Below are 27,075 nucleotides of genomic sequence, written 5' to 3' on the forward strand. Positions count from 1 at the left end.
GTACAGTATGTATATGTAAAACTATGGCATAAACAAAGGAAGTGTTAGCTTGAAAAAAATCTAAATTTGTCCCATTGGTATCAATTGGTTACACAGCATATAGAGTACTATAAAATGGATGGTATTGCAATTAGTTTAGTTATGGGTAAAAAAATACACATCTTTAACATGTACACCAATAACCCTTTGAATGGATTGTTTCTGTGATCGCGATAGCTGGCATTAATTCACAAGTAAGAATAACCATGGAATGTTATAAGTACGCCATTCAGTTTATATCAGGTTTTATTCAGTTTTTTTGCTGTAAAATATTTCACATCACCTAAAAACAACGGAGAAGCAGGTGAAGAACTTTTACAGTCACATGTCAGTGAGAAGCAGGTGATCATAAAGTCACATGACTTGGAGAAGCAGGTCCCATGTTGTCCCTCCTCGCTTGGAAGAGAGGACATGATGTAAAATACAACATCAAAAACAAAATGAATTGTGCAAAGCAGTGCAGTGTATGTTTATTTTTTAACTCAGCAAATAATCTCTACTTATTGAATGTGTTTCTTCCAGTGTAAGATAATAGGACTCAGTGCACATTAAGATTCATGATATAGTCCAGTGGTTTTGGAATTTTTTTGATTTAAATCACTTTTTTAAAGATTTTTTTAAGAATCCCCTTTAGTTCATAACAAGATTACAAATACACTACATAGCCAAAAGAATATTAACACCACATTCAATTAATGAGTTTTGTTATTTCATCCACACCCATTAATTATTGGCTCATAAAATCAAGCACACAGTCATGCTATCTCCTTAGACAAACTTGCCGTAGAACAGATCATATTGTCAGTCACCTTCGGTGTGGCTCTGACATAGGCAGGTACTGACAAATCAGATAATCAGATTTCTACCCTGCTTGACCTAGAACCATTAGTTCTGTTACTGTTCTATGGATTTTTTTTGGACTGTGAAGGCCATACAAGTTCACAGAATGGGACCACCAAGTTCTACAGTAAGTTGCACGTAAATATAGTCTGTCCTCAGCAAAACTCACTTTCAAGTTATAAACTGGCTCTGAAAGCAATGGTAGAACAAAAACTGTTCACCATGAGCTTCAGTAACTGGGTTTCTGCGATGCACACAAGGTTATTGATGAATCACAACTCACCATCTGGCAGTCTGATGGATGAATATGAATTTGGCAGATGCTACAAGAACACAAGACATTCTAGAAACTCATGTACTTCCAGCTTTGTTGCAACAGTTTAGGGAAGGCCCTTATCTGTTTCAGTATGACAGGGCCCCTGTGCACAAAGTAAGATCCATGAAGAAATTAATTATGGGGTCTGGACGTAATTGGCCTGCACAGATACCTGACCGGACCCCATTAAACACCTTTGGGATGAATTGGAGCATTGGCTGCGAGCCAGACCCCATCACCCAATCAGTGCATGACCTCACCAATGCTATTTTGACTATGACCAATTATAGTGAAAAGCCTTTCCAGGAGAGTGAAAACAGTAACAGTAGCAAAGTGAGGACAGTCCATATTAATGCCTATGGTTTTAAAATTAAATATTCAACAAGCACATATGGGTGTGATGTTCAGGTATCCACCTACTTTTAGCAATGTAGTGTATAAGAAAACATTATGGTATCAGCCATTTAGCAATTTTTCCAATAATAAATAGGATGGCATATCTGTGGTCACCCCTTAATTATTAATTTCTTTTTGTCAATCTAACTGGCGGTCAAGCTGGGCTCCCAAAGCCACAGCTCGCTAAGGGCTCCAGCCCCACAGTTTAGGAACTACTGGTATAGTCTAAATGTATAAAAGGCATATAATGTTAATGGGGTATTTAAATGGTATTTAAAGTTCTCTTATCCAGGTTGGTAGAATTCAGGCATCATGATACACTGGTCTACAGGCAATCCATGTTACTTAGCTAAGTGTTTGATTAACCCTCTAACCCACTTCCCTCACTGAGAAATGATGGACGCCTTATCTTCATTGCTGTAGATTTCAGCGAGTACCACAATCCATGCCAAGGTGACCAAACAATACCGTTATCAAATTCTCCAGTGTAGTTTCCTTTTTTATAGTATACTCCATTTAAATTGGCGGCATGGCACCTGCAGGGACAAAAGAAATTGTTACTAAAATAATAAATTCACTGCACTAATCTACACAACTCATTTATTTTGAATATTAATTGAATCTATTGATGATTTATTTGTATTGCAAAAATGTAATGAAAACAAATAAAAGTTATTATTAACCTTTAATTCATATAGCACCACAGAGCTATATGTGTTTGAATCAAACTATTATCCAGTATAAATGCTTTGTCATAACACTGCTATATTTCTTCAAACATACTACAGTCACAGTTATACTTCAACAACTATTTATTTACCCTGGTATAATCTGGGCACACCATGTAACCTGCTCCCAAGGATTGTTGTGCATCCACACCATGACCTCACATGATGTAGTGCTGCACCGTACAAGCAAATATGAGGAGGCTATTAATTGTATTTATTTAATTTATACACATTGGATGGGGTAATAGGTCAATCTTAATGGGGGGGGGGGGTATTATGGTGAACAATGCTATGCTAGATAAATCCTGTCTTGTTTATAGAAAGCATGATGTTCTCATTTACAAATGCCTTCATGACTTTTTAAGGAGAGAGAGAGATGATGTGGAGTTTCAAGATAAAGAAGGTGAAAATAAAGGGAAAGCCTAAGAGAAAGGGGAGAGTGAATCAAGAGCCAAGAAAAGTGGGAAGGGTAGAGTAGGGATGAAACAGTTCTATATGAGAGGAGATAGACGGTGACAGAGAAAGAGAAATAAGGAAGATAATAAGGGGCAGAATTGTTGTGGGATTGGGGAATGGAGAAAGAAGGAATGAGTAAAAGACAAACTGGACAGTGGAGAAGTGGGGAAGTAGGAAGAGAAAGTGCAGAACAGAAACGGAACATGGGGAAAGGATTATAGGGATAAAATAGGGTGACAAAAAAAATGGAAAACAAAGGAGAAGTGTAGAAAGAAGAAAGCAGAAAGATAAGTAGAGAGCAGCAGAAAAAGGCATGAAGGGAAAGAACATATTGAGGAGAAATATTGGGAGTAAAAAAGGAAGGTTGTTGAGAAAGGGAGGAAAGCACAGTAAGAGAAAGGAAGAGAAGAAGGTCAAAGCATATTCTTAAGGTCTACTGATAGTCATGTGACAAAAGCTATACACGCTTTTCTGTCCCCCAACCTTTACCAACCTGTTGAACCACCAGCCGCATTTATTTTCCTTTGCGCAGTTACCCTTAATGAACCTGTCATTGTCTTTATCAGATGTGCTGAATGGCATTCCACTGTGCGATGCTGACCACTGCTGTTCGAAGTTACTGCCACCAGAGAGGCCATCTCCGGCATTTCCAGAGTAATAACCTATCCACAGCTTGTAATTGTCCTTTACAAAAACAAAACAAAACAAAAATGAGCATTTGACTGATTCAGAATAAAATAGACAATGCATAAAAGATTGTATTGAAGGTTCTGCTGTTGCAGAAGACATTTGTAGTAACTTGTCAATCTGCCCCCACCCACTTCCAATCTGCCCCTTTTTGCTCAGATACTTACCTCGTTCCCTATAGTTTAAGTCCTTGCTTGCCCCTTTGATGTCACAACTCTGCCCTGTGACTTGCTGCCCTTCCTATTTATCACTGCCTACCTACTTGCCCCTGACGCCCCACCCTGCCATTACAGATTTTATATAAATGTGGTAACCCTACTTGGTAGAATAGGTCAGCTTACCAATGTTATGGAGCTCTAAATTGAATTTGTTGTGGGCCCCTGAAACCATCTAGTTACACCACTGGTGGTGTTGCTGGATTATATTACAGTTCCTGCATTCTCATACCTTAGTATACTGAATATTGTGTCATTTAGAGAGGAAATGTACCACGTTTACCTGCTCATTGGTCAGTCTGAATGTTTCATAGATTGCGTGTTTTGCATTCCCTTGCCAGTCCGTCAGATCAATTTTCAGTGTCATTTCTCCTAGATAAATTGCATAAGAGGCAATGACCGTGATTTCCATAGAAGCAATACAAGAGTAACAGTCTTGGGTGGAGACTAATGAACAGTTAGTGAGGCTTAGCTGCCCCAAAAAACATTCAGCTGCTATATATTTAGATATAAGTTCTCTGATGGAAAGCCTTCCTTTGGAAGTCCCTCTGACATTTATACAGTAACTCAGGGCATCAGAAATCACGGGACCCCCACCACAAAATTTTCTGGTCCCCACTTCCCATAGGGCCCTTCCCATCAGTACAATGGACATAGAGACATAAAAAGTATCAGGGCCCCCTAACACAGTGCCCCCCTAACGCTATGCTGGCCAGGGCCCCCCATTCACAGTGACCCCCAAAGACAGTGCCTCCAATTTCCCCCATACACAGTGCCCCCAATTGCCCCTATACACAGTTCCCTCCCCCATACACAGTGCCCCCATACACAGTGTACAGCGCTGCGTACATAAGTAGCGCTTTATAAATAAAAATATACATACATACATACAAATTAGGATACAACTTCACAACTACTACATCAATGAGAGGTTACTATGTGGTATCAGAGATGAACTGGTTGTGGCCTATGATTAACAGATATAGGTGCAGGCTAACCTGTCCATACCAGCTACTTTGTGCCACCCCACCATCCTGTTATCAAACCAGTGGTGTGTAGAAAATGAGTAAATCTGGCCAAGCATAGGTCGGACTGAATCAGCTACTTATTGGCACTTTTATCAGGTGCTCAGGATGGCCTGACTAACCCATACTGTATTAGGGCAAATATTTTTGGGGCAGGTTTGAAATTCCAAACAAAGACCTGACTGGCCGACAACTTGCTCTGCACAATTTGACCTGGTGCCCAGGAGGGCAAATAGGGCAGAGATACGCTTGTTTGGTAACTTAACTTAACCTAGCTCATGTCTCATAAGTATTGGTTTCCAAATGTTGCTAAATAAGATAATAAGCCAATATGGGCAAACTGTGGAATTCAAAAGATTGGGGATGTGTGCTAAAATGGGGCAATGGTTACATTCAATATCCTTAAACAGACCTTTCAGCTTCCTTCTACTCCTCAGTGGTTGCAATACTTGCAGGTTCAAAAAAGCCTCTAAGGGACTTATATCCCTACTCTATGGTAGCCTATACGGCAAAATGATTAACAAACCCTTGGAGAAATTAAGAGATAAATGGGAAACTGATTTGGGCCTGCTAGATGAGGATGATTGATGATATTTAATATTAATATTATTTTCCCTAAGTAAATATTTGAGGGCTCATTTATAAATGCACATTGCAACATTTTGGCTGAGAATTGCAGCTTAATTGCTAAATAGTGTGTGTCACTACTACACAAATTACCAGCTGAGGAGAACATTTATAAACTGCATTTGAAGTGTATCAGAAGTGTTTATAAGTACCTCTGTGGACAGTATAAAAGCACACTAAATGTTTAGTCTATTTTTGAAGGCCCTGCCCAATACAGTCTACAAGAAGAAAGGGTTGAGACACAAGGTGTGGGTATGGGCAAGATTAGAATAAAGCAATGTGAGAGGTGGGGCACAGGGTATTGCTTTTAGCAGCACATTGAGGTTATGCTAAACTAAATGAGGGTAAGCGTCTCTAAATAAATATGTTTTTAGAGATCTTTTGAAGGCAGAGAGATTGGGAGAAAGTCTGACAGATTGTGGGAGCGAATTCCAGAGAAGGGGGGCAGCCCTTGCAAAGCCTTGAATGTGAGCGTGTGAGGAGGGAATGAGAGAGGAGTTGAGGAGCTGAGATAAGTTCAGAGATGTAGGGTGGGGCAGAGTTATGGACTGCTTTGAATATAAATGTTAGAGCCTTGATGAACCCAGACGGAAAGAGGCAAGGGAGAAACGATGCTCCATTGTAAGAGACACTGAAAGATCTATCTAAGTAGAAAGATGAAAACCAGGAAAAGACAGTGTCACGAAGGCCAAGAGAGCGGAGAGACTGGAGGAGAAGAGTGTGATCCACAGTGTCAAAAGCAGCTGAGAGATCAAGAAGTATTAGTAGCGAGTAGTGTTTTTTGGCTTTAGCCGATAGGAGGTCATTTGTTAGTCGGGTTAGAGCAGTTTCCGTGTAGAGTGTTGTCTAAAACCAGATTGTAAGGTCCAGCAGGTTATTGTCAGAGAGGAATAGTCGGTTGTAAACTAGGTGCTCAAGTAGTTTAGAGATGAATGGGAGCAGAGAGATAGGTCGGAGGTTACTCAGATTGGAGTGATCAAGAATCAGAATTAGGGTTACAAGTGCATGTTTCAGTTGGGAGGTAAAGGCTGAATAGATGAGTTAAGGCTTTGATAAGACAGGGGTTGGCATTGCATAGAAGTTTGGTAGGAATGGGATCAAGTGGGCAGGTAGTAAGGTGAGAGAAAGCCAAAAGTTTTGAGACTTCTTCTTCAGTCATTGGGGAGAAGGAGCCAAGAAAAGACTGGGGAGCATGTAGGGAGGGAGGTGAATGGTTATGGTGATGAAGTTGTCCAATGTCACTTCTGATGGTGTCAATTTTGTTCTTAAAGTGCTCGGCAATAACTTGAGCAGTGACTGAAGCACACGGAGGGGGAGGGGGTGGGGAAGGGAACAGAAGGTAAGGTAGAGAAAAGTTGTGCCGGTTTTTTAGTTGCACTTTTGCTACATTATATGTCCACTAAAGTGTCTAAATGAATAGATAGCACTTACTTTTATCCAAAAGGTCATATATGTGATTGTTCCCAATCCAGTGTTCATCATTCCTACTTTTAAAAAGACCAAAACCTTCTTTATACTCATCCCATTTCCTGAAATGCAGAAATGGTAATCACAACATTGTGGAATTACTAGTGCTGGCCTCATACAATATGACAAGAATAGGAATATATGGAATTAAGGAAGAAGATAAGAAATCAGGTGCGGGGGTACTGAGTGTACCATCGACCAGGCCCAGACAATATGTGGATTCAGGCAAATGCCAGAGGGGCTGCTGTAAGATGCCATAGATAATCACTGTTTATTGGGCCTGTTCAGGGGCGTTCATGCCTCTGTGTACTTGAAATGCCTGGACCTATTTTGAATCCCAGTCCTGGGTGGAGGTGCCAATTTGTTGGCTGGTATTTTGCTGGCCTGGGCTGTAAAAACAATGCTTTGTGCCATGTTAATATAGAAGGCAGATAAAAATATAGAAAGAACAGTATTTTGTTCCAGAAAAGGTGGCAACCATAGACACCACTTTCAGACAGACAAGGATCTAATTTTCGTTTTGTTCTTAGAGATACAGCTTCCTCTAGGGCAGTGATCCCCAACCAGTGACTCAGGAGCAACATGTTGCCCCCCAACCCCTTGGATGTTGCTCCCAGTGGCCTCAAAGTGGGTGCTTATTTTTGAATTCCTGGCTAGGAGCCAATTTTTGGTTGCATACAAACCCATTGTAATGCCAGAGTCCCATGTAGTCTGCCATACCATTACAGCCAATCATAGCTCTTGTTGAGTACCCCCAGGAACTTTTCTCATGCCTGTGTTGCTCCCCATTTTTTCAATTTGAATGTGACTCACACGTATAAAAAGTTGGGGACCTCTGCTCTAGGGGCTAAGTACCCAAACACATGTGACTTAGAAGATATGGCCATTACAACTTTTACTTCACAAGGAAGGTGAGAGCAGAGTTTCTTATACAGGTATGAGAAAACCTGTTATCCGGAAAGGTCATCTCCCATAGACTCCATTATAATCAAATAATTCCAATTTTATTTTTTAACTTGTACCCAACTAACGTATAATATATCCATATTGGTGGTTAAACATTCCTGTTGGGTTTATTTAATATTAACAGTAAATCATTTTATAGTAGACTTAAGGCATGGTGATCCAGATTATGCAAAGACCCCGTTTCCAGAAAACCCCAGGTCCCAAGCATTCTGGACAACAAGTCCCATACCTATACTGTGAAACATCTCATTTATGAGGCAAGCTAAGGAGGCTTGAGAGGAGTTGTTGCTCCATCTATATGCCAGTACATGCTGCTGATCTACATTCCCAGGGCCTGAACTAAGGGTAGGTTAGATCATCTGCCTTGGCTGCAGTGCAGGACATGTTTTAAGCAGGGGCGTAGCTACAGAAGATAGATAGATAGATAGATAGATAGATAGATGATAGATAGATAGATAGATAGATAGATAGATAGATGATAGATAGATGATGATAGATATAGATAGATAGATAGATGATAGATAGATGATAGATAGATAGATGATAGATAGATAAATAGATAGATAGATGTTTAGCTATTGCACTTTGTCTATAAAATGATGTATATTTTATGACTGTATAGTATTGCTAGATATTTGAGAGGACTATGTAGTCATACAGTATAAATAGTATCTGGCAATTATAATATGCTTAAAGGCAAATCTAACATGCCAGTTCCCAAGAGGGGTGCCGTTTGCAGCCTACTGTATGACAAAACCAAAAATACACATTTTTCAAATTCAACAATTTCTGTTTCACAGCAGTCCAAGGCTGTTAGTTTATTTCCATCAACAAGTTATTTGTCATTTCCCATATTAATATTGATAAGTATGTAGATGTGCAGAGATCTCTGTCCCGAGCAACACATACCTCAAGGTTTTAATGTTTCTGAGAAATAAAATGACATAGATTTGCCTATTTATGACTAGATATAATTTTCCTGTGCAGATAAAAGAAACATACCGGTTGAAGTTGACTTTTCCGTTGCTTCTGCGCTGAATCACTGTCCACCCACCACCATCAGACATATCACAGAACACTAGGAAGGGCTCATTCTCCGCCCTTGGTCGCACACGATAATAGCCACTCTCCTTCCTTCCGCTCTCAAAGACTGAGGAACAATCTGAGAGAAATATGTTTAATTCAGAATCCTGCATCCAAAGAGAAATTATAGTGATTCTGTAACTATTAAAATTATTTAAAATAATTTTTTGTTCCTAATTACTTGAATGGGACTTTGAAAGCATCAGTAAGTTTCAGTATATTATATTAGGGTACTGCTGGGCATATACATCACAGATGCCCAATCAACACTCATCTAGCTAATGTAGAACCACAACCTCCAGCCTCCTCTTGAACAGGGTTGCCTTACTATTGGAAGAATGGGGGAGTATATATATGGTTTTCCTATAAAAGAGAAACAAAACCTATACGTTAACCACAGGGTCCTATGATGCCTTGGTGATTGCCGGAACGCTGAACAAATCCACACCTTCATTATATACAATGAGGTTCCCGCTGGTTGTGGGAAGCAGCACGTCCTCCACTTTACTTCTGTGGGAGCTGCTTTTAAATACTTTGCTCTTCAGGGAGTGGTAGTTGTTGCCCAGTAGATCTCGGAGATGCAGATCCCCTAAATGTAGCTGATTCTGCAGAACTTGTATCCTCTGTAGGAGTTTGATGTTATCTATCTGGCATATTTCAAGGTCCTACACAGAAAGAATAATAGATATTAAGCTTTTTGTATAAATATCTCCTTAAAATATTTGGCATTATTTAGAGAATTTTCAATAAAAATGTCTGTGCAAGCACACACAGGCAGGGTAGGGCAGGCAGAGTATGACACACACAGGCAGGTTAGGGCAGGCAGAGTATGGCACACACAGGCAGGGTAGGGCAGGCAGAGTATGGCACACACAGGCAGCATAGGGCAGGCAGAGTATGGCACACACAGGCAGGGTAGGGCAGGCAGAGCATGGCACACACAGGCAGCATAGGGCAGGCAGAGTATGGCACACACAGGCAGCATAGGGCAGGCAGAGTATGGCACACACAGGCAGCATAGGGCAGGCAGAGTATGGCACACACAGGCAGGGTAGGGCAAGCAGAGTGTGGCACACACAGGCAGGGTAGGGCAGGCAGAGTATGACACACACTGGCAGGTTAGTGCAGGCACAGCCAGCATAGGGCAGGCAGAGTATGGCACACACAGGCAGTACTCTGCCTGCCCTATGTTACCTGTGTGCGCCATACTCTGCTTGCCCTATGCTGCTTATGGGAGGTGAACCTGGCATAGGATTGTTCTGGGAGTTTGTTAGCATTTGCAGATAGTCATTATATGGTCCCTAAGGTGTGTAATTATGTACTGGGGTTGCTGTGCTACCCATAGGGGAGGAGGAGGCATATGGATTTAAGGGTAAGTCTTAACAAATATAATTCTTTCACATACAGTATGAATGAAGGGTGATCCCTACAGTGAGCACCAACCATTTGGGGTTTTGCTGCGCTACCACCATTAATGTGGGTATGGTCTTAAAAGGTCTTGTGATAACATGGGTGTGGGTTAAAGTGGGCGTGGTTTTAGGATGATACAAAAGTGAGTGAATGAATCTTAGACCGCGTATAACAACTCAGGGCAAATCTGGATCAACATAGAAAAATTAAGTTAGCCCTATACACGAGTAGACAATTAGTTGCGATCAATGGCTTGTCACTGCAAAAAAAACATTTTTTACTTTTCACTATTTAACTTTTAGTGCGTAAAACATAAACTCACCTTAAGCCTTGGAGCTGAAAAGCCATAGTGCAGTAAAACAGAGGACACAATGAGCCAGAACATCACTGCTGAAAGATATATAAAGATATCAGTCTGTGTTATATAATGTTTATTATAGTTATGCAGAACACCTTGACGATTTGTATTGCCTGTCTTGGTGGCTGTGGCTTGTCTCCATGATGATAGATATGTGGCTGTTGCATTAATAAAATCCATATACATATAACTGATCATCTTCAAAATATCATGTAATATAACCTAATGTAAAGTAACCTCTGGGTCTACATACAGCTCCTAACCATTCATAAAACTGTATCTGTACACTTTAAACCAGTGATCCCAACCAGTGACTCAGGGGCAACATGTTGCTCCCCAACCCCTTGGATGTTGCTCTCAGTGGCCTCAAAGCAGGGGCTTATTTTTGAATTCCTGGCTTGAAGGCAAGTTTTGGTTACAAAAAAAACAGGTGTATATACCTTACTCAAACCATAGAATTATGGCTGTATATACCTTACTCAAACCATAGAATTATGGCTGTATATACCTAACTCAAACCATAGAATTATGGCTGTATATACCTTACTCAAACCATAGAATTATGGCTGTATATACCTTACTTAAACCATAGAATTATGGCTGTATATACCTTACTAAAACCATAGAATTATGGCTCTATATACCTTACTAAAACCATAGAATTATGGCTGTATATACCTTACTCAAACCATAAAATTAAGGTGGTACATAACTTACACAAACCTAAGAAATGTGGCTCTATATACCTCACTCAAACAACAGACTTATGGCTGTATATACCTTACTCAAACCGTAGAATTATGGCTGTATATACCTTGCTCAAACCGTAGAATTATGGCTGTATATACCTTACTCAAACCATAGAATTATGGCTGTATATACCTTACTCAAACCATAAAATTAAGGTGGTACATACCTTACACAAACCTAAGAAATGTGGCTCTATATACCTCACTCAAACATCAGACTTATGGCTGTATATACCTTACTCAAACAATAGAATTATGGCTTTATATACCTTATACAAAACCCAAAAATTGTGGCTCTTTATACCTAACATTAACATAAGAACTGCAGCTCTACAACCTTACAATTGTAGCTCTATATACATGCATAAATGATTGTTGTATATAAAAGATTGGAATCATGGCTCTTATTTAGATATTGAATAACTCCCCTATTTATCTTACATGTTAATTATTTATATATCTCATATAAACACTAAATATAAAACTTGCCCTCCATGGCTACATAGCTTATATCTAACATTAGAAACTTGACTTTACATACTGCGTAATACACTTTACAAACATTGGTTTTACCTACCTTATTAAATCTGTGCTGTTGCAGTCTATTTTTATTTTAATGGTGATGAACCAAACTAAACACGTTTGATATTTTTCTTCCTTGTAATAAGAGCCGGATTGCCTAATTCTCGCTTCCAGATGGTTTATATTAAGTTGTCTTACAGGGAAACATATTTGGAATTTCAAGCATTTCTATGTTAAAGCTGAAGACACCTAGCATTAAGATTATTATTATTAGCAGTAAACTGTCTGTTGGGATATCTCATTTAACTGTAATACAGGTATGGGATTTGTTATCCACAAGCCCCTTATATAGAAATTTCCAAATTATGGAAAGGGCATCTCCCATAGGGGCTATCTTAACCAAAGAATTATAACTAAAGAAAAAATCCCATTTCCCTCTAATAATAAAACAGTACCTTGTATTTCATTCTAATTGAGATATAATTAACCCTTATGTTTAAATTATTTTTTTTAGGAGACTTAAGGTATAAAGATCCTAATGATGGAATGACCCCTTATCCAGAAAACCCCAGGTCCCAAGTGTTCTGAATAACAGATCCTTTACCTGTTTTAGGAAATATATTATTATATACAGACACATATATACATATATGTATAACTAACATGTTGTTAGAGTGTCAATGTACAGGCCATTCCGTCGTCCTGTTTTGTTACCTTTGGCAACCCCTGTAGGCAAGTATTTTTAGAAACTGGCTGTGTATGTGTATGTGGTTAAGTGATTTTTTGCCCTGTGTTAATCATGCCTCTAGGCATTATATTAAAAACAACTGATCTAGTTTTTTTGTTCTATGTTTTTCTATGAAATTGTATTTCATAATTTCACACTTTCATATATAAACCCCTTAGATGCTATTATATCTCCTTTACTGCCACCTACTGGATAAACTTTAGTAATCAATGGCAACACACTTCTTCGTAGTAGAATTGTCTTTTTGCTCACCTTTAAATTAACTTTTAGTATGATGTAGAGAGTGCTACCCTGAGATAATTTGCAATTGGTCTTCATTTTTTATTATTTGTGGTTTTTTAATTATTTGGCAGCTCTCCCGTTTGAAATGACAGTGGCTGTCTAGTTGCTAGGGTCCGATTTAACCTAGCAACCAGGCTGTGGTTTGAAAGAGAGACAGGAATATAAATAGAGGAGTGCATGAATAGAAAGATAAGTAATACAAAGTAACAATAATAATACAACTCTAGCCTCACAGAGGAATAGTTTTTGGCTGCTGGGGTCAGTGACCCCCCATTTAAAACCTGGAAAGAGGCAGAAGAGGAAGGCAAATAATGAAAAAATTATACAAAAAAAAAATGAAGACCAATTGAAAACTTGCTAAGAACAGGCCATTCTATAACATAATAAAAGAAAATGTTTGGGTGCTTTTCTCGCCATGTAAAACATAGGTATTCCTATTGATGACGTGTTTATTGCTCTGTAAACATACACCTACCGTTTTTAGGATCATTTGAGGTTTACTAATTAGAGCAATTACTTCTGCTCCAGGCAAAGAGGAAAACACAGATATGCAGATAAATAAGGCTTTCTGCACAGAATAAGTTGTGCCATACTGAACTAAAGAAAAAGTGAATGTACACCCTACTTATAAACAGTGTATTAGTTAACTGGTAGTTTGATGATTCGAATATGGGGCTTTACCTCATCACTGTATAAAAAGCACTATAGCACCCTTAGGCCAGGGGCACACAGGGAGATTAGTCACCTGCGGTTAAATCTCAACTACCACAGGCGTCTGATCTCCCCCAAAATGTCTTCTCACTACCAAAAAAGTAAGTCACCAGTGGGAAGGCATAGGGGCCACTTGTTTCCTGCTTAGGAAACTTCCGGCAACTTAAAAAAATGAAGAGCTGTGTATGCAACTATGTTGCTGGTGGGAAAGATGGTACCTATAGTAGCAGTGGGATAATAGCCTCTGGGAAGGGACTGTGGCTGTGGGATAGCAGGTATAGTAGGGAGAGATGCTGCCTATAGTAGCAGTGGGATAATAGCCTCTGGGAAGGGACTGTGGCTGTGGGATAGCAGGTATAGTAGGGAGAGATGGTGCCTATAGTAGCAGTGGGGAGGATAATAGCCTCTGGGAAGGGACTGGGGCTGTGGGATAGCAGGTATAGTAGGGAGAGATGGTGCCTATAGTAGCAGTGGGATAATAGCCTCTGGGAAGGGACTGTGGCTGTGGGATAGCAGGTGAAGTGGGGAGAGATGGTGCCTATAGTAGCAGTGGGAGGATAATAGCCTCTGGGAAGGGACTGTGGCTGTGGGATAGCTGGTATAGTAGGGAAAGATGGTGCCTATAGTAGCAGTGGGGGGATAATAGCCTCTGGGAAGGGACTGGGGCTGTGGGATAGCAGGTATAGTAGGGAGAGATGGTGCCTATAGTAGCAGTGGGGAGGATAATAGCCTCTGGGAAGGGACTGGGGCTGTGGGATAGCAGGTATAGTAGGGAGAGATGGTGCCTATAGTAGCAGTGGGATAATAGCCTCTGGGAAGGGACTGTGGCTGTGGGATAGCAGGTGAAGTGGGGAGAGATGGTGCCTATAGTAGCAGTGGGAGGATAATAGCCTCTGGGAAGGGACTGTGGCTGTGGGATAGCTGGTATAGTAGGGAAAGATGGTGCCTATAGTAGCAGTGGGGGGATAATAGCCTCTGGGAAGGGACTGGGGCTGTGGGATAGCAGGTATAGTAGGGAGAGATGGTGCCTATAGTAGCAGTGGGAGGATAATAGCCTCTGGGAAGGGACTGGGGCTGTGGGATAGCAGGTATAGTAGGGAGAGATGGTGCCTATAGTAGCAGTGGGGGGATAATAGCCTCTGGGAAGGGACTGGGGCTGTGGGATAGCAGGTATAGTAGGGAGAGATGGTGCCTATAGTAGCAGTGGGATAATAGCCTCTGGGAAGGGACTCGGGCTGTGGGATAGCAGGTATAGTAGGGAGAGATGGTGCCTATAGTAGCAGTGGGGGGATAATAGCCTCTGGTAAGGGACTGTGGCTGTGGGAAAGCAGGAATAGTAGGGAGAGATGGTGCCTATAGTAGCAGTGGGATAATAGCCTCTGGGAAGGGACTGTGGCTGTGGGATAACAGGTATAGTAGGGAGAGATGGTGCCTATAGTAGCAGTGGGATAATAGCCTCTGGGAAGGGACCGTGGCTGTGGGATAGCAGGTATAGTAGGGAGAGATGGTGCCTATAGTAGCAGTGGGATAATAGCCTCTGGGAAGGGACCGTGGCTGTGGGATAGCAGGTATAGTAGGGAGAGATGGTGCCTATAGTAGCAGTGGGGGGATAATAGCCTCTGGTAAGGGACTGTGGCTGTGGGAAAGCAGGTATAGTAGGGAGAGATGGTGCCTATAGTAGCAGTGGGGGGATAATAGCCTCTGGGAAGGGACTGTGGCTGTGGGATAACAGGTATAGTAGGGAGAGATGGTGCCTATAGTAGCAGTGGGATAATAGCCTCTGGGAAGGGACCGTGGCTGTGGGATAGCAGGTATAGTAGGGAGAGATGGTACCTATAGTAGCAGTGGGATAATAGCCTCTGGGAAGGGACTGTGGCTGTGGGATAGCAGGTATAGTAGGGAGAGATGGTGCCTATAGTAGCAGTGGGGGGATAATAGCCTCTGGAAAGGGACTGGGGCTGTGGGATAGCAGGTATAGTAGGAAGAGATGGTGCCTATAGTAGCAGTGGGGGGATAATAGCCTCTGGGAAGGGACTGTGGCTGTGGGATAGCAGGTATGGTAGGGAGAGATGGTGCCTATAGTAGCAGTGGGGGATAATAGCCTCTGGGAAGGGACTGGGGCTGTGGGATAGCAGGTATAGTAGGGAGAGATGGTGCCTATAGTAGCAGTGGGGGGATAATAGCCTCTGGGAAGGGACAGTGGCTGTGGGATAGCAGGTATAGTAGGGAGAGATGATGCCTATAGTAACAGTGGGGGATAATAGCCTCTGGGAAGGGACTGTGGCTGTGGAATAGCAGGTATAGTAGGGAGAGATGGTGCCTATAGTAGCAGTGGGGGGATAATAGCCTCTGGGAAGGGACTGTGGCTGTGGGATAGCAGGTATAGTAGGGAGAGATGGTGCCTATAATATCAGTGGGATAATAGCCTCTGGGAAGGGATGGTGGCTGTGGGATAGCAGGTATAGTAGGGAGAGATGGTGCCTATAGTAGCAGTGGGGGGGATAATAGCCTCTGGGAAGGGACTGTGGCTGTGGGATAGCAGGTATAGTAGGGAGAGATGGTGCCTATAGTAGCAGTGGGATAATAGCCTCTGGGAAGGGACTGTGGCTGTGGGATAGCAGGTATAGTAGGGAGAGATAGTGCCTATAGTAGCAGTGGGGGCTAATAGCCTCTGGGAAGGGACTGTGGCTGTGGGATAGCAGGTATAGTAGGGAGAGATGGTGCCTATAGTAGCAGTGGGGGGATAATAGCCTCTGGAAAGGGACTGTGGCTGTGGGATAGCAGGTATAGTAGGGAGAGATGGTGCCTATAATAGCAGTGGGATAATAGCCTCTGGGAAGGGACTGGGGCTGTGTGATAGCAGGTATAGTAGGGAGAGATGGTGCCTATAGTAGCAGTGGGGGATAATAGCCTCTGGGAAGGGACTGTGGCTGTGGGATAGCAGGTATAGTAGGGAGAGATGGTGCCTATAGTAGCAGTGGGGGGATAATAGCCTCTGGGAGGGGATTGTGGCTGTGGGAAAGTGGTTAATACTCTATATTACCTGTTGCTTATGATCTAACTCCACTGCTTATTATATGCTAATCTTTTTGAACCACAGTGGGATTATACAGGGTGGGTCCTACAACCTTACCATTAGTCAGTAAGACAGGAGGAAGGTGTAACGCTAGGTGCATAGGTTGTTGCATTTGTTCATACCCTGTGAAATCTGAGAAAGCTTATCTGGTTCTTGAGCACCAAGAAAGAAAGTTTGGCTACATTTGTTATATTTTGCCCAAAAGCATAAAGAACAAACAAACTTTAAAAATGCATTTTTAGCAGCTACAGTGTCAGTTGCAACCCCAGCTAATACTTGTTTGCTGTAGGAACAAAGGAATTGGTAGGAACAAGGACAGGATTCTGCTAAGCTTTGGATCATAAAAACATTGCGGTGCCCAAGTCATGCCACACTCCCACAAGGAGGATTAATCCTCCATCCAAAGTCCAGAAACAGCTCAGGAAGTGGAAAGTGCTGGGTGAGCAGAGCAGGCAGAGGAAGAGGAGAGATAACTGGATGCAGAAAGGGAGGGAAGGAAGTAGCAGAGAGGAAAGGGAATAACATCTGGGAGGAAGGGGAGAAAGTGCTGGGATGAGGAAGGCAGACACAGTCAGGCACAGGAAGAGCTAACACACGGACGGACGGCCACTTTTAGACTTATATTGCTCTCTCTCCCTCCCCTTTCCCTCAGTCTCCAGTCCCAACTCAATGATCAAGTTCATTCAAGAAATGTGAGTAGGTGACAGAGAGCTGAAAACAACTGGGCAGGGCCTCCCTGTCACTGAGCTTCACTTATTGATGAGCCGGAGACCAGAGCACCAACAAAGTCTGTCACAGCAAGTTGTTCCTGTGGGGTAAGTACTCTCCATAGCACTGCACTGACATACATATGTTTATGTGTACACTGGCACCATCTGTGTAGCCATCACCCACACAGCCTTAAACTTACATGCACTACTGTAAAACTGTTATCTACTGTACATACACACTAGTTCCTCACTACACAGTCAGGTATAAGATTTACCTGCACACACACAGACACACACGCCAGGGGCAGACCCAGAGTACAGTAGCGCAAACTCCAACCTTCAACTAAGTACCTTTCAGCAAATGTGTGTGGAAAAACTGATAACTTTTCATTCATAATGAGAACATGAGAATTTTAAAAAGGCTACACTGTAAGGCTACACTGTAGTTATACCATGAGTTGCCACCTGGCTGGTAAAAATGGTGAAGCCCATGTTATTAATAGGGAAAAAAATCAAAAACAACATATGACGGACAGTATTTTTTCCCAGAAAAATTTGGCAACCCTTCTTATTATACCACTGACACTGTATCTACAAACACAAACTCTAGAATCATGGCACCCACAAATACAAACTGCATAGACATGCAGACATACTATACCCAAATATATACACAAATATACTGTACCCATGTATATATATCTACATATACACACACAAATATACAGTACCTGTATATACCCATACAAATATACTCTACCCATATACAAACACAAATATACTCTACCCATATACACACACAAATATACTGTACCCATATGAACACACAGCCACAACAAACCTTACAACTCACACCCAGGTGATATGTTCATACATTGTGCCCTACTGGTTTAGGGCTAAACTCCACAGGAGATTTTGTTCAGATATTTTGGGTCAGATTTCATCTGATCTTGTCATGCAACAGCACACAACACCATGCAACAGCATGGTATTTTGTAGGATACAACAAAACCTGCTCTCCATAGGCTGTAATGTAAAGTTGGACCAGATAAAGTCAGATGGTGGGTTTTGCTCATGCATCTACAGTCGACATCATTTCCAGTAAGAAAAAAAGTCTGTCAGACACCATCAGATTTTATCTTGTCAGATGCAGCATGCAGAGATTCCTTGTGTGTCATGTTGGATAGCAATCATTTCATGTAGTTTACACATTAGATTTTTGTATCAGTTCCATTATATTTTAACCCATGCAACTACATCCAACTTGTAGAATGGTTTTTGTCGATACAACACCATCCTACAAAATCTCCCTTGAAGTTCATCTTAAACACATATTGTACACAACATGAAGAGATCCAAACTGTGCACATATTAACAATACCCACAACCATACAATTAACATAGAAACTCCTGCAAGCACAACTATATAACGACACTTATATTTACAATACTTAGAGGCAGAAACTAAACAAATATACATGTTTTTTCCATGCAGAAGCAATTAAATTCTCATAAACAAACACTTGCATCAGGTCCAGACTACACAAGTGCTGTACAGACTGGAGCAATCTTGGCTATTTAGGTTGCTTCCAAAATCTATTTTGTATGCATTTTATCACATTTCCTCATCAACCTCGCAGGCAGGTACAAACTACAGACAAACACTAAACAAGATGCAGGCAAAGGTGAAGTGATACTGACACTTAAAAACTACTCTTCAAAATATTAATGTACATTAAAAGTTCCCTATATGGCATGTTGATTGTTTTTTCACTGATAGGGCTGCTTTAGTAAGTAATTATTAATTGAACTCCCTAAACCTGACTGTTTTGCCAACCTGACTGTCCCTTCTCAACCTGTCAGTTATAGCTTCTAATGCTAACGGCCTCCTGCTGCACAAATATGGCAGCCCCCTCATAGGGGAACATGGGGTATCAGATAGGTGATGTAAAAGCACTGGGAAAATACTTTTAAGGCAAAATTATAAATATCATGCAAAGACAGTGTTATGATAGATATAAAAAAATGTTTTATTTCTGGTGTCAGTATCTCTTTAAATAGTCCTACAGGTATCAGACCTGTTATCTAGAATGCTCGGGGCCTGGGGTTTTCCAGGTAAGGGGTCTTTCTTTAATACGGATCTCTTTACCTTAGGTTTGCTAAAAAATTATTTGAACTGTAATTAAACCCAATAGGATTGTTTTGCCTCCAATAAGAATTAATTATATCTTAGTTGGGATTAAGTACAATGTACTGTCTTATTTTAATAGAGAACAAGGAAATAGGTTTTAACAATGTGAATTATTTGATTAAAATGGAGTCTATGGGACATGGCCTTTCCGTAATTCAGAACTTTCCAGATAATGGGTCCCATACCTGTATATCATTATGACACACACAACAATATACTTTAGGGCATAAAGGATATTAAAATGTAGCTTACATCCCTCTACTTCACATATAAGTAGGTTAAAACATTCTATTCTGTGCATGAGGTAAATAAACTATTTTACAAAATAGCTCAATCACTTAAGGGAGTTCCCCCTGTTGTTCAATAACTTTGTGAATCCAGTGTTTTTCTGTTATTTTTTGTTATTCAGCAGGGTCAGGCAGGGTTGCTGACACAGTTCCTATTTTGAAATTAACACACTTGACTATTAGAGTCAGTTAAAGTTAAGCAAATTAGGCAAAGCTGCTCTGAATTATAATTCAAATATCTAACAATGGTTGCACTATATGCAAAATACTGAAAGGAGCGCAAAAAGGGCTTTTTATGTAGTATCTGATGATAATGATAATGTGTTTTTAATAAGTATCTGAAGTCCTATCTGACATATTGTGTATATGCAGAAAATGCTACCTCAGTAGGGTAGCCACCTTTTCTGGAATAAATATTGACTTTCCTATATTTGTATATATCTTCCCTATTAATAACATTGGCTTCAAGCATCATTTTTACTGGCCACGCCAGTAAAAATACCTGCTGGATGGCAACCCTATGGGGCACATTTACTAATCCACGAACGTCCGAAAAGCGTCCGAATGCGTTTTTTTCGCAATGATCGGTATTTTGCGATTTTTTCGGAAATTGTTGCGACTTTTTCGTAGCCGGTACGACTTTTTCGCAAATTGTTGCGACTTTTTTGTAGAGTTACAACTTGCGTGAATTGTCGCGACTTTTTCGTAGCCATCGCGCCGAGTACAAAAGTTTCAGATTCATTCAAGCTTCAGTATCGTGACTTTCCTTGGGCCAGGTTGGAGCTGCAGAGTGCCATTGAGCCCTATGGGAGACTTTCCTTGGGCCAGGTTGGAGCTGCAGAGTGCCATTGAGCCCTATGGGAGGCTTGCCTTGGGCCGGGTTGGAGCTGCAGAGTGCCATTGAGCCCTATGGGAGACTTTCCTTGGGCCGGGTTGGAGCTGCAGAGTGCCATTGAGCCCTATGGGAGACTTTCCTTGGGCCAGGTTGGAGCTGCAGAGTGCCATTGAGCCCTATGGGAGACTTTCCTTGGGCCAGGTTGGAGCTGCAGAGTGCCATTGAGCCCTATGGGAGACTTTCCTTGGGCCGGGTTGGAGCTGCAGAGTGCCATTGAGCCCTATGGGAGACTTTCCTTGGGCCGGGTTGGAGCTGCAGAGTGCCATTGAGCCCTATGGGAGACTTTCCTTGGGCCGGGTTGGAGCTGCAGAGTGCCATTGAGCCCTATGGGAGACTTTCCTTGGGCCAGGTTGGAGCTGCAGAGTGCCATTGAGCCCTATGGGAGACTTTCCTTGGGCCGGGTTGGAGCTGCAGAGTGCCATTGAGCCCTATGGGAGGCTTTCCTTGGGCCGGGTTGGAGCTGCAGAGTGCCATTGAGCCCTATGGGAGACTTTCCTTGGGCCGGGTTGGAGCTGCAGAGTGCCATTGAGCCCTATGGGAGACTTTCCTTGGGCCGCGTTGGAGCTGCAGAGTGCCATTGAGCCCTATGGGAGACTTTCCTTGGGCCGCGTTGGAGCTGCAGAGTGCCATTGAGCCCTATGGGAGACTTTCCTTGGGCCGCGTTGGAGCTGCAGAGTGCCATTGAGCCCTATGGGAGACTTTCCTTGGGCCAGGTTGGAGCTGCAGAGTGCCATTGAGCCCTATGGGAGACTTTCCTTGGGCCGGGTTGGAGCTGCAGAGTGCCATTGAGCCCTATGGGAGGCTTTCCTTGGGCTAGGTTGGAGCTGCAGAGTGCCATTGAGCCCTATGGGAGACTTTCCTTGGGCCAGGTTGGAGCTGCAGAGTGCCATTGAGCCCTATGGGAGGCTTTCCTTGGGCCGGGTTGGAGCTGCAGAGTGCCATTGAGCCCTATGGGAGACTTTCCTTGGGCCAGGTTGGAGCTGCAGAGTGCCATTGAGCCCTATGGGAGACTTTCCTTGGGCCGGGTTGGAGCTGCAGAGTGCCATTGAGCCCTATGGGAGACTTTCCTTGGGCCAGGTTGGAGCTGCAGAGTGCCATTGAGCCCTATGGGAGACTTGCCTTGGGCCGGGTTGGAGCTGCAGAGTGCCATTGAGCCCTATGGGAGACTTTCCTTGGGCCGGGTTGGAGCTGCAGAGTGCCATTGAGTCCTATGGGAGGCTTCCAAAATCATGCTAAGTCTGAAAGTTTTGCCCGCAGTTTACGATCGCTCAATACGAAAAAGTCGCGACAAGATAAGAGCAAATCGTAACGGCTACGAAAAAGTCGCGACAATTCGCGCAAGTCGTAACGGCTACGAAAAAAATGGCAAAAAATACAAAAAAGTCCAATCAGAATTTTTCCCATTTGGATTCGTGGGTTAGTAAATCAGCCCCTATGCGTCAGATAATATGTAAATGCTTGTGTGTGCGCATTTCTAATACTAATAATAAAGTGTATAGAAATTACAACATTTAGGCATGTGAAGTGAGACCGTCAGGGGGCTGGTCACATACCAGCAGGGAGGGCTGGAACATAATGACGGGTAGGTATTACCCTGGCTGCTGGATGTGATAATTTCTTGGCCAATTGGCAAAAACTGCTCATGTTTGGCAATTTTAACTAGTGTTTGCTTCTCCTTATTGAATCTGTAGCCTACTCTTCCTTATCAGTGTTAACCATTGATCCACTCTTGGTATTTTTGAGAGACCTTATTTCTTGCTAGGCACCACAGACAGGAGAAATTCCATGTAATTGCAGCATATTCAAATGGAACAGATAGAATCCTTACAATGGCTAGGGTGGCAACCACACGATTTTGAACACAGACACAAAGAGAAACCAGTCCTGCAATGCTTATTTGCAATACATTTAGATCAGGGGAGTAACTACACAAGTAACTACACAAGAAGCAGACCCTGCAGTTGCAGGGGGGCCCAGGAGTGTTGAGGGTCCAGTGAGGACCTAATTAATTAGCAATTTCAATATATCTTGGTATAAAAGATCAGTTTACCAATGTTTTGGGGCCCTAATTTGAATTTGCTGTGGGGCCCAGTAACATCAAGTTATGCCACTGATTTAGATGCATGGCTGCGCAGTAATCAATGCAGTCAGCAGCATGCATCTTAACGAAATGCTAATTAGCCTTGTGGCATGTGGATTCAATGTGTCTGGATTGGGTGTGTACATTATCAACTTCTCTGAACAAAAATGCTTTCCAAAAACACATTTCAATGTCCTTTGTGCCTCTTCTGGAGTCTCTGGTCTGAATAGTTGAATTCAGCCTTAACCAAAAGTTTGCCTCCATGATTCCGCATAAGCAGTGTGACATTGGTAGGTAATAAAGGAATTATGGGTATGAAAAAAGGTCTGTCCTGGTGAAATATGATTCTTTAAAATTATTGTTTCCAGTATTTTTCTTTACATTGCAGCAACCCCCCAGCATTCACCAAATTACAGATTATGTCCTACTCATTTAGAGCACCAATGTGTAATTTTTTTTCATGTTTAAATGTTTTAGTAGCCTCGTATGACATAGTGCTCCACATTGCAGCAATATCCCTTATCTGCAAAACCCCAGGTCCTGAAAATTCCAGATATTAGTTCCCATACCTGTACAACTAATTAAACCTCTATCCTGGAGTCTGACATGTTAAATCCATTTTCTCAATCCAAGCCCCAAGGTGAAAACAGCAGCCACAGTCGCAACTAGGGTGTGTGCCCTTTGGAGGTAACTGTAGTTCAAGACGAGTCCTATCCTTTCAAAGGGGCTCAGAGGTGAGCACATTGTAAATGGGCCATATCCAAAAAGGTTCAAAGGCATTGGGTTTTTGTAGGGAATTCAACACTAATTTCAGTTTTGTCTCTTTAAAAAGCAAGACATGTATGATTTGTGCATGGTTATTGTGTATCTAAATGCAGCTCTTTTCCTTTAGGTTGTCGATATCTAGGATATTATTAAAAGTGAAAGACATACCATGCAAACCAGGTCTTAAAAAGAAAATAGTAACAATTTGTTGCTATCGAAATAAAAACTTTGTTATTGAATCTGCGTGGGTTTCTTCCACAAACATCCATGCAGGTTAATTCGCTTCACATAAACGTAGCCTAGTGTGTCTGTCATGATAGGTAACATGAAGGCTCCAGAACGCAACTGGTGAGAATAATATGTGATCTCTGTTAAAGGGGCAGGTCTCATTTAATTTTACTTTAGTATGATATAGACAGTGATAGTCTCAGGAGATCATTCGGTCTTTTATTTTTTGTGGGGGTTTTTTTTTCAAGTTATTTGCTCAGCAGCTCTTCAGTGTGAAATTTCAGCAGATATCTAGTTGCTAGGGTCCAATTTACCCTGGCAACCAGTTGCTTTAATTGAAGACTAAAATATAAATAGTAGGGGGGACTGAATACAAAGATAAGTAATAAAAAGTAGCAATGACAATGAAATTGTAGCAGTATTGAGGCAGAATTTTATAGCAAACATTTGATATGGTGGAATCACAGTATAATGAGGGCTCATACATAAAGTGAGGCTGAAATTGGTCAGATGGGCCATTTTATTGCATGTATAGCCACCTACAATTCTATAGAACAATTCTTATCTATTGTCTTGTGGAAACTATCATGATTGAAAAGTTAACATAAACCTAATTACATGCAAATAAGAAAGTAATTAAAATTAAAGGGACAGTATACACCTAAAACACCTTTGCTAAAAATGTGCATTATTAAAAGGACTTGTGTTAAAATTGTAATGGCAGATTCTGTTAATGCCTTTAAGAGGGGCCTGGATGAGTTTTTGAACAAGCATAGTATCCAAGGCTATTGTGATACTAATATCTACAGTAAGTATTTATGTTTGTGTATATATATATATATATATATGTGTTGGTATAGATTGTGTGTGCTGGGTTTACTTGGATGGGTTGAACATGATGGACTCTGGTCTTTTTTCAACCCTATGTAACTATGTAACTAAAAATTCATTCTGCCTATTCTTTTAATGTAAAACTTTTTTTGTCATTATAAAGTGCTAATAGCATATTGGGCTTTTCGCTAAACTTTCTTCTCCTCTCCCTTTATAAACATGGCAATTTGTTCAGAGCTCCTTATCTCTCTTTGAACAAACAAACTCCTCCATTCCCTAAGCTCCAGCCTTTAAGTAGCTTATTATCAGGGGCTTCTCGGTGATCAGGTAATTAGTTATATAAGCTCTTCATTTGCTCTTTGAGACCAGGAAGGAACAGGAAGTTCTGAAGTGAACTGGTTACTTGTTTAGAGCCAGAAATAACTAAATCCTCAGATATTTCTTAAATAAAACAATAGTCAAAAAGTATGTTATATACAAGTCCTATTCTTTGTTGAAAAATAATTTGTTGCTTTAAGAATGCTGTTCCATTTTTAAAATAATCTAATTATCTTCAGTTATCAGTTTCCCTCAGCAGTCTCTATACAGGCAGTAGTCAAAGTCAGATACTATTGAACAGTTGGGTCAAATACTCTATGTGCTTGCTTCCTTTGCCTGGGCCAGTGATTCTGAACCAGTGGCTTGCAAACAACATGTTGCTCACCAACCCTTTTGATGTTGATCCCAGTGGTCGCAAAGGAGATGCTCATTTTTGAATTTCTGGATTGGAGAAACATTTTGGAGGCATAAAGACCATGTGTACTGCCAAACAGAGCCTCCTCTAGGCTGCCAGTCCACATTCGGCTACCAAATAACAAATCACAGCCCCTACTGGTCTCCCCCTAGGAATTTTTTTCATGCTTTCATTTGTCCCCAACTTTTTTTTATATTTAAATGTTGCTCACAGGTGAAGTTTGGGGACCCCTGGCCTAGACAAGTTATTTTTGTCAAAATAACTGACTCTGACACAAAGCTGCATGTAGAGGGACACATTGCTGAGCAAGTTGATCAAGTCTATTTCAGAAATGGTACATCATTCTTAGTTGATTATATTTATTTTCATGAGGTACATTAAATGTTTATTTTGATGGTGAGTCCTCTTTAAATGAAAAAATGATGTGGCAGAAGACAGCTCTCTATGAAATTCCTGGAAAAAAGTAAAATCTATTTCAGGTTTACATAACACTAAACAAAAAAAAGTAGTGCAGAAACAAACCTGCCCACACATGTACCAGGTGTATGAGGTTCTGCATCAGGCAAAGACTTATTTGTTTCTAATGTTGATTGGGTGTGTAACCTATGTCCCGTTTATATGTGAGTTCAGTGAGGGTGACTGCTTATAGAAATTGACATTGGACAGCTCTGAAGAGCACACACAGATATCGACTGGCCGGCGTCTTGTTCATGATATTGAGCCATTCTATGCATTTTCATTGACACCACAGCTATATCCCCCTTTTGTAATAATGTTGAACCTCATCTGAGGTTTATATATTGTGCTGACAGAGCATTATGCTGATAGGAAATAGCTAGGATATATATATGCTGGGTTCAGCAAGATTACATATTGGAACTCTATGCAGCAGAGTATATTTTTTCCTGTGTGACTCAAATGATGATAAGTACTGAAGTGCATATGTAAGTTTTTTGAGGAAATCTATACCAAGAGACACTATTGTATTTACTGAATTCTGTTCATTCAAAAATGCTTTCACAACAGGTTTTGAATTAAACTATGTGGCTGCAGATAGCGAGTATGTTTATTGATAATGCATTAGGAGGAATACCATATTAGATATGTTCTTCTCCCTCTCATGTGATTGTGATTTGTCCTGAGTTAAGGAGGTCCAGCTAGTCAGATCACAGTGGTACCAGTGGCATGAAAACTGCATGTATCCATCAAAATTGCAGCAATCATATATTTTCTACATCGGACTGCTGGAAGACGCTGCTTATTGCATTTGACCATCCAGAGTGTTTGTGTTGATCCAAACCAGACAAACCAGTCTGACTGAATCGGATCACAATTGTGTTCAAGTTGCTTGAATGCAAGGTCATCTGGTATTAGTCACAAAGGGAGCACCCTACTCCAGAAGTTACAGTGCTCCGTACTGCATTAAGTGCTTTATTGGCAAGCTATTAAACATATGCTTCGCTTTAACTTCCAAAAAAGGTTACTTTTTTTTTTTTAAAGTGATAGCTGTGACATTGTGGCATTCTCTCCTTAAAGTGGTTGTACTGGCAGATACATTATATACAGTGGGGTAACTGCAATGGAACAATCCCTATAGCTGCTGGGGTGTGTGCAGGAGGAATAGAGGGTTTAGTGGGGCACTGAGTGATAAGCA

The 27,075-nt window shown here is 41.4% G+C and overlaps 2 protein-coding genes across 12 annotated transcripts in view; one reads left to right on the forward strand and one right to left on the reverse strand.

Moving 5' to 3' along the window:
* Positions 1 to 267: 267 nt before the first annotated feature.
* On the reverse strand, positions 268 to 23,917 carry LOC100497330 (fibrinogen-like protein 1). Of its 6 annotated transcripts, none has more exons than XM_018091726.2 (8): positions 23,798 to 23,917; positions 10,578 to 10,642; positions 9,294 to 9,510; positions 8,765 to 8,924; positions 6,761 to 6,858; positions 3,961 to 4,049; positions 3,269 to 3,459; positions 268 to 2,127 (listed from the first exon to the last, which is right to left on the reverse strand). In XM_018091726.2, the coding sequence occupies exons 2-8, from the start codon at positions 10,638 to 10,640 to the stop codon at positions 1,953 to 1,955; spliced, it is 993 nt and encodes a 330-aa protein (XP_017947215.1). In that variant the 5' UTR covers positions 10,641 to 10,642; positions 23,798 to 23,917; the 3' UTR covers positions 268 to 1,952. The 6 variants fall into 6 exon arrangements, with proteins under 6 accessions (XP_017947215.1, XP_012813328.1, XP_002936775.2 ...); XM_012957874.3 differs by having other exon boundaries at positions 10,578 to 10,645; XM_002936729.5 differs by lacking the exon at positions 23,798 to 23,917 and adding an exon at positions 23,434 to 23,523.
* The window catches only part of tpte2 (transmembrane phosphoinositide 3-phosphatase and tensin homolog 2), a 32,172-nt gene continuing 22,243 nt past the window's right edge, over positions 17,147 to 27,075 (forward strand). For 2 of the 6 annotated variants that reach the window (XM_018091232.2, XM_018091231.2), the window contains exon 1: positions 17,147 to 17,516. The gene's annotated coding sequence lies outside the window, so the exon portion shown is untranslated. 6 annotated transcript variants of the gene reach the window in all.

Source organism: Xenopus tropicalis, chromosome 2 (assembly GCF_000004195.4).
Source record: "Xenopus tropicalis strain Nigerian chromosome 2, UCB_Xtro_10.0, whole genome shotgun sequence".
Taxonomy (NCBI): Eukaryota; Metazoa; Chordata; class Amphibia; order Anura; family Pipidae; genus Xenopus; species Xenopus tropicalis.

Coding starts and splice junctions, on each gene's coding strand:
- LOC100497330 (XM_018091726.2), bottom strand. CDS start 10,640: ATGTTCTGGCTCATTGTGTCCTCTGTTTTACTGCACTATGGCTTTTCA. Junction 6,859..8,764: donor GGAAAAGTCAACTTCAACCG/GTATGTTTCTTT, acceptor TCTGCATTTCAG/GAAATGGGATGAGTATAAAG. Junction 3,460..3,960: donor TCAGACTGACCAATGAGCAG/GTAAACGTGGTA, acceptor GTTTTTGTAAAG/GACAATTACAAGCTGTGGAT.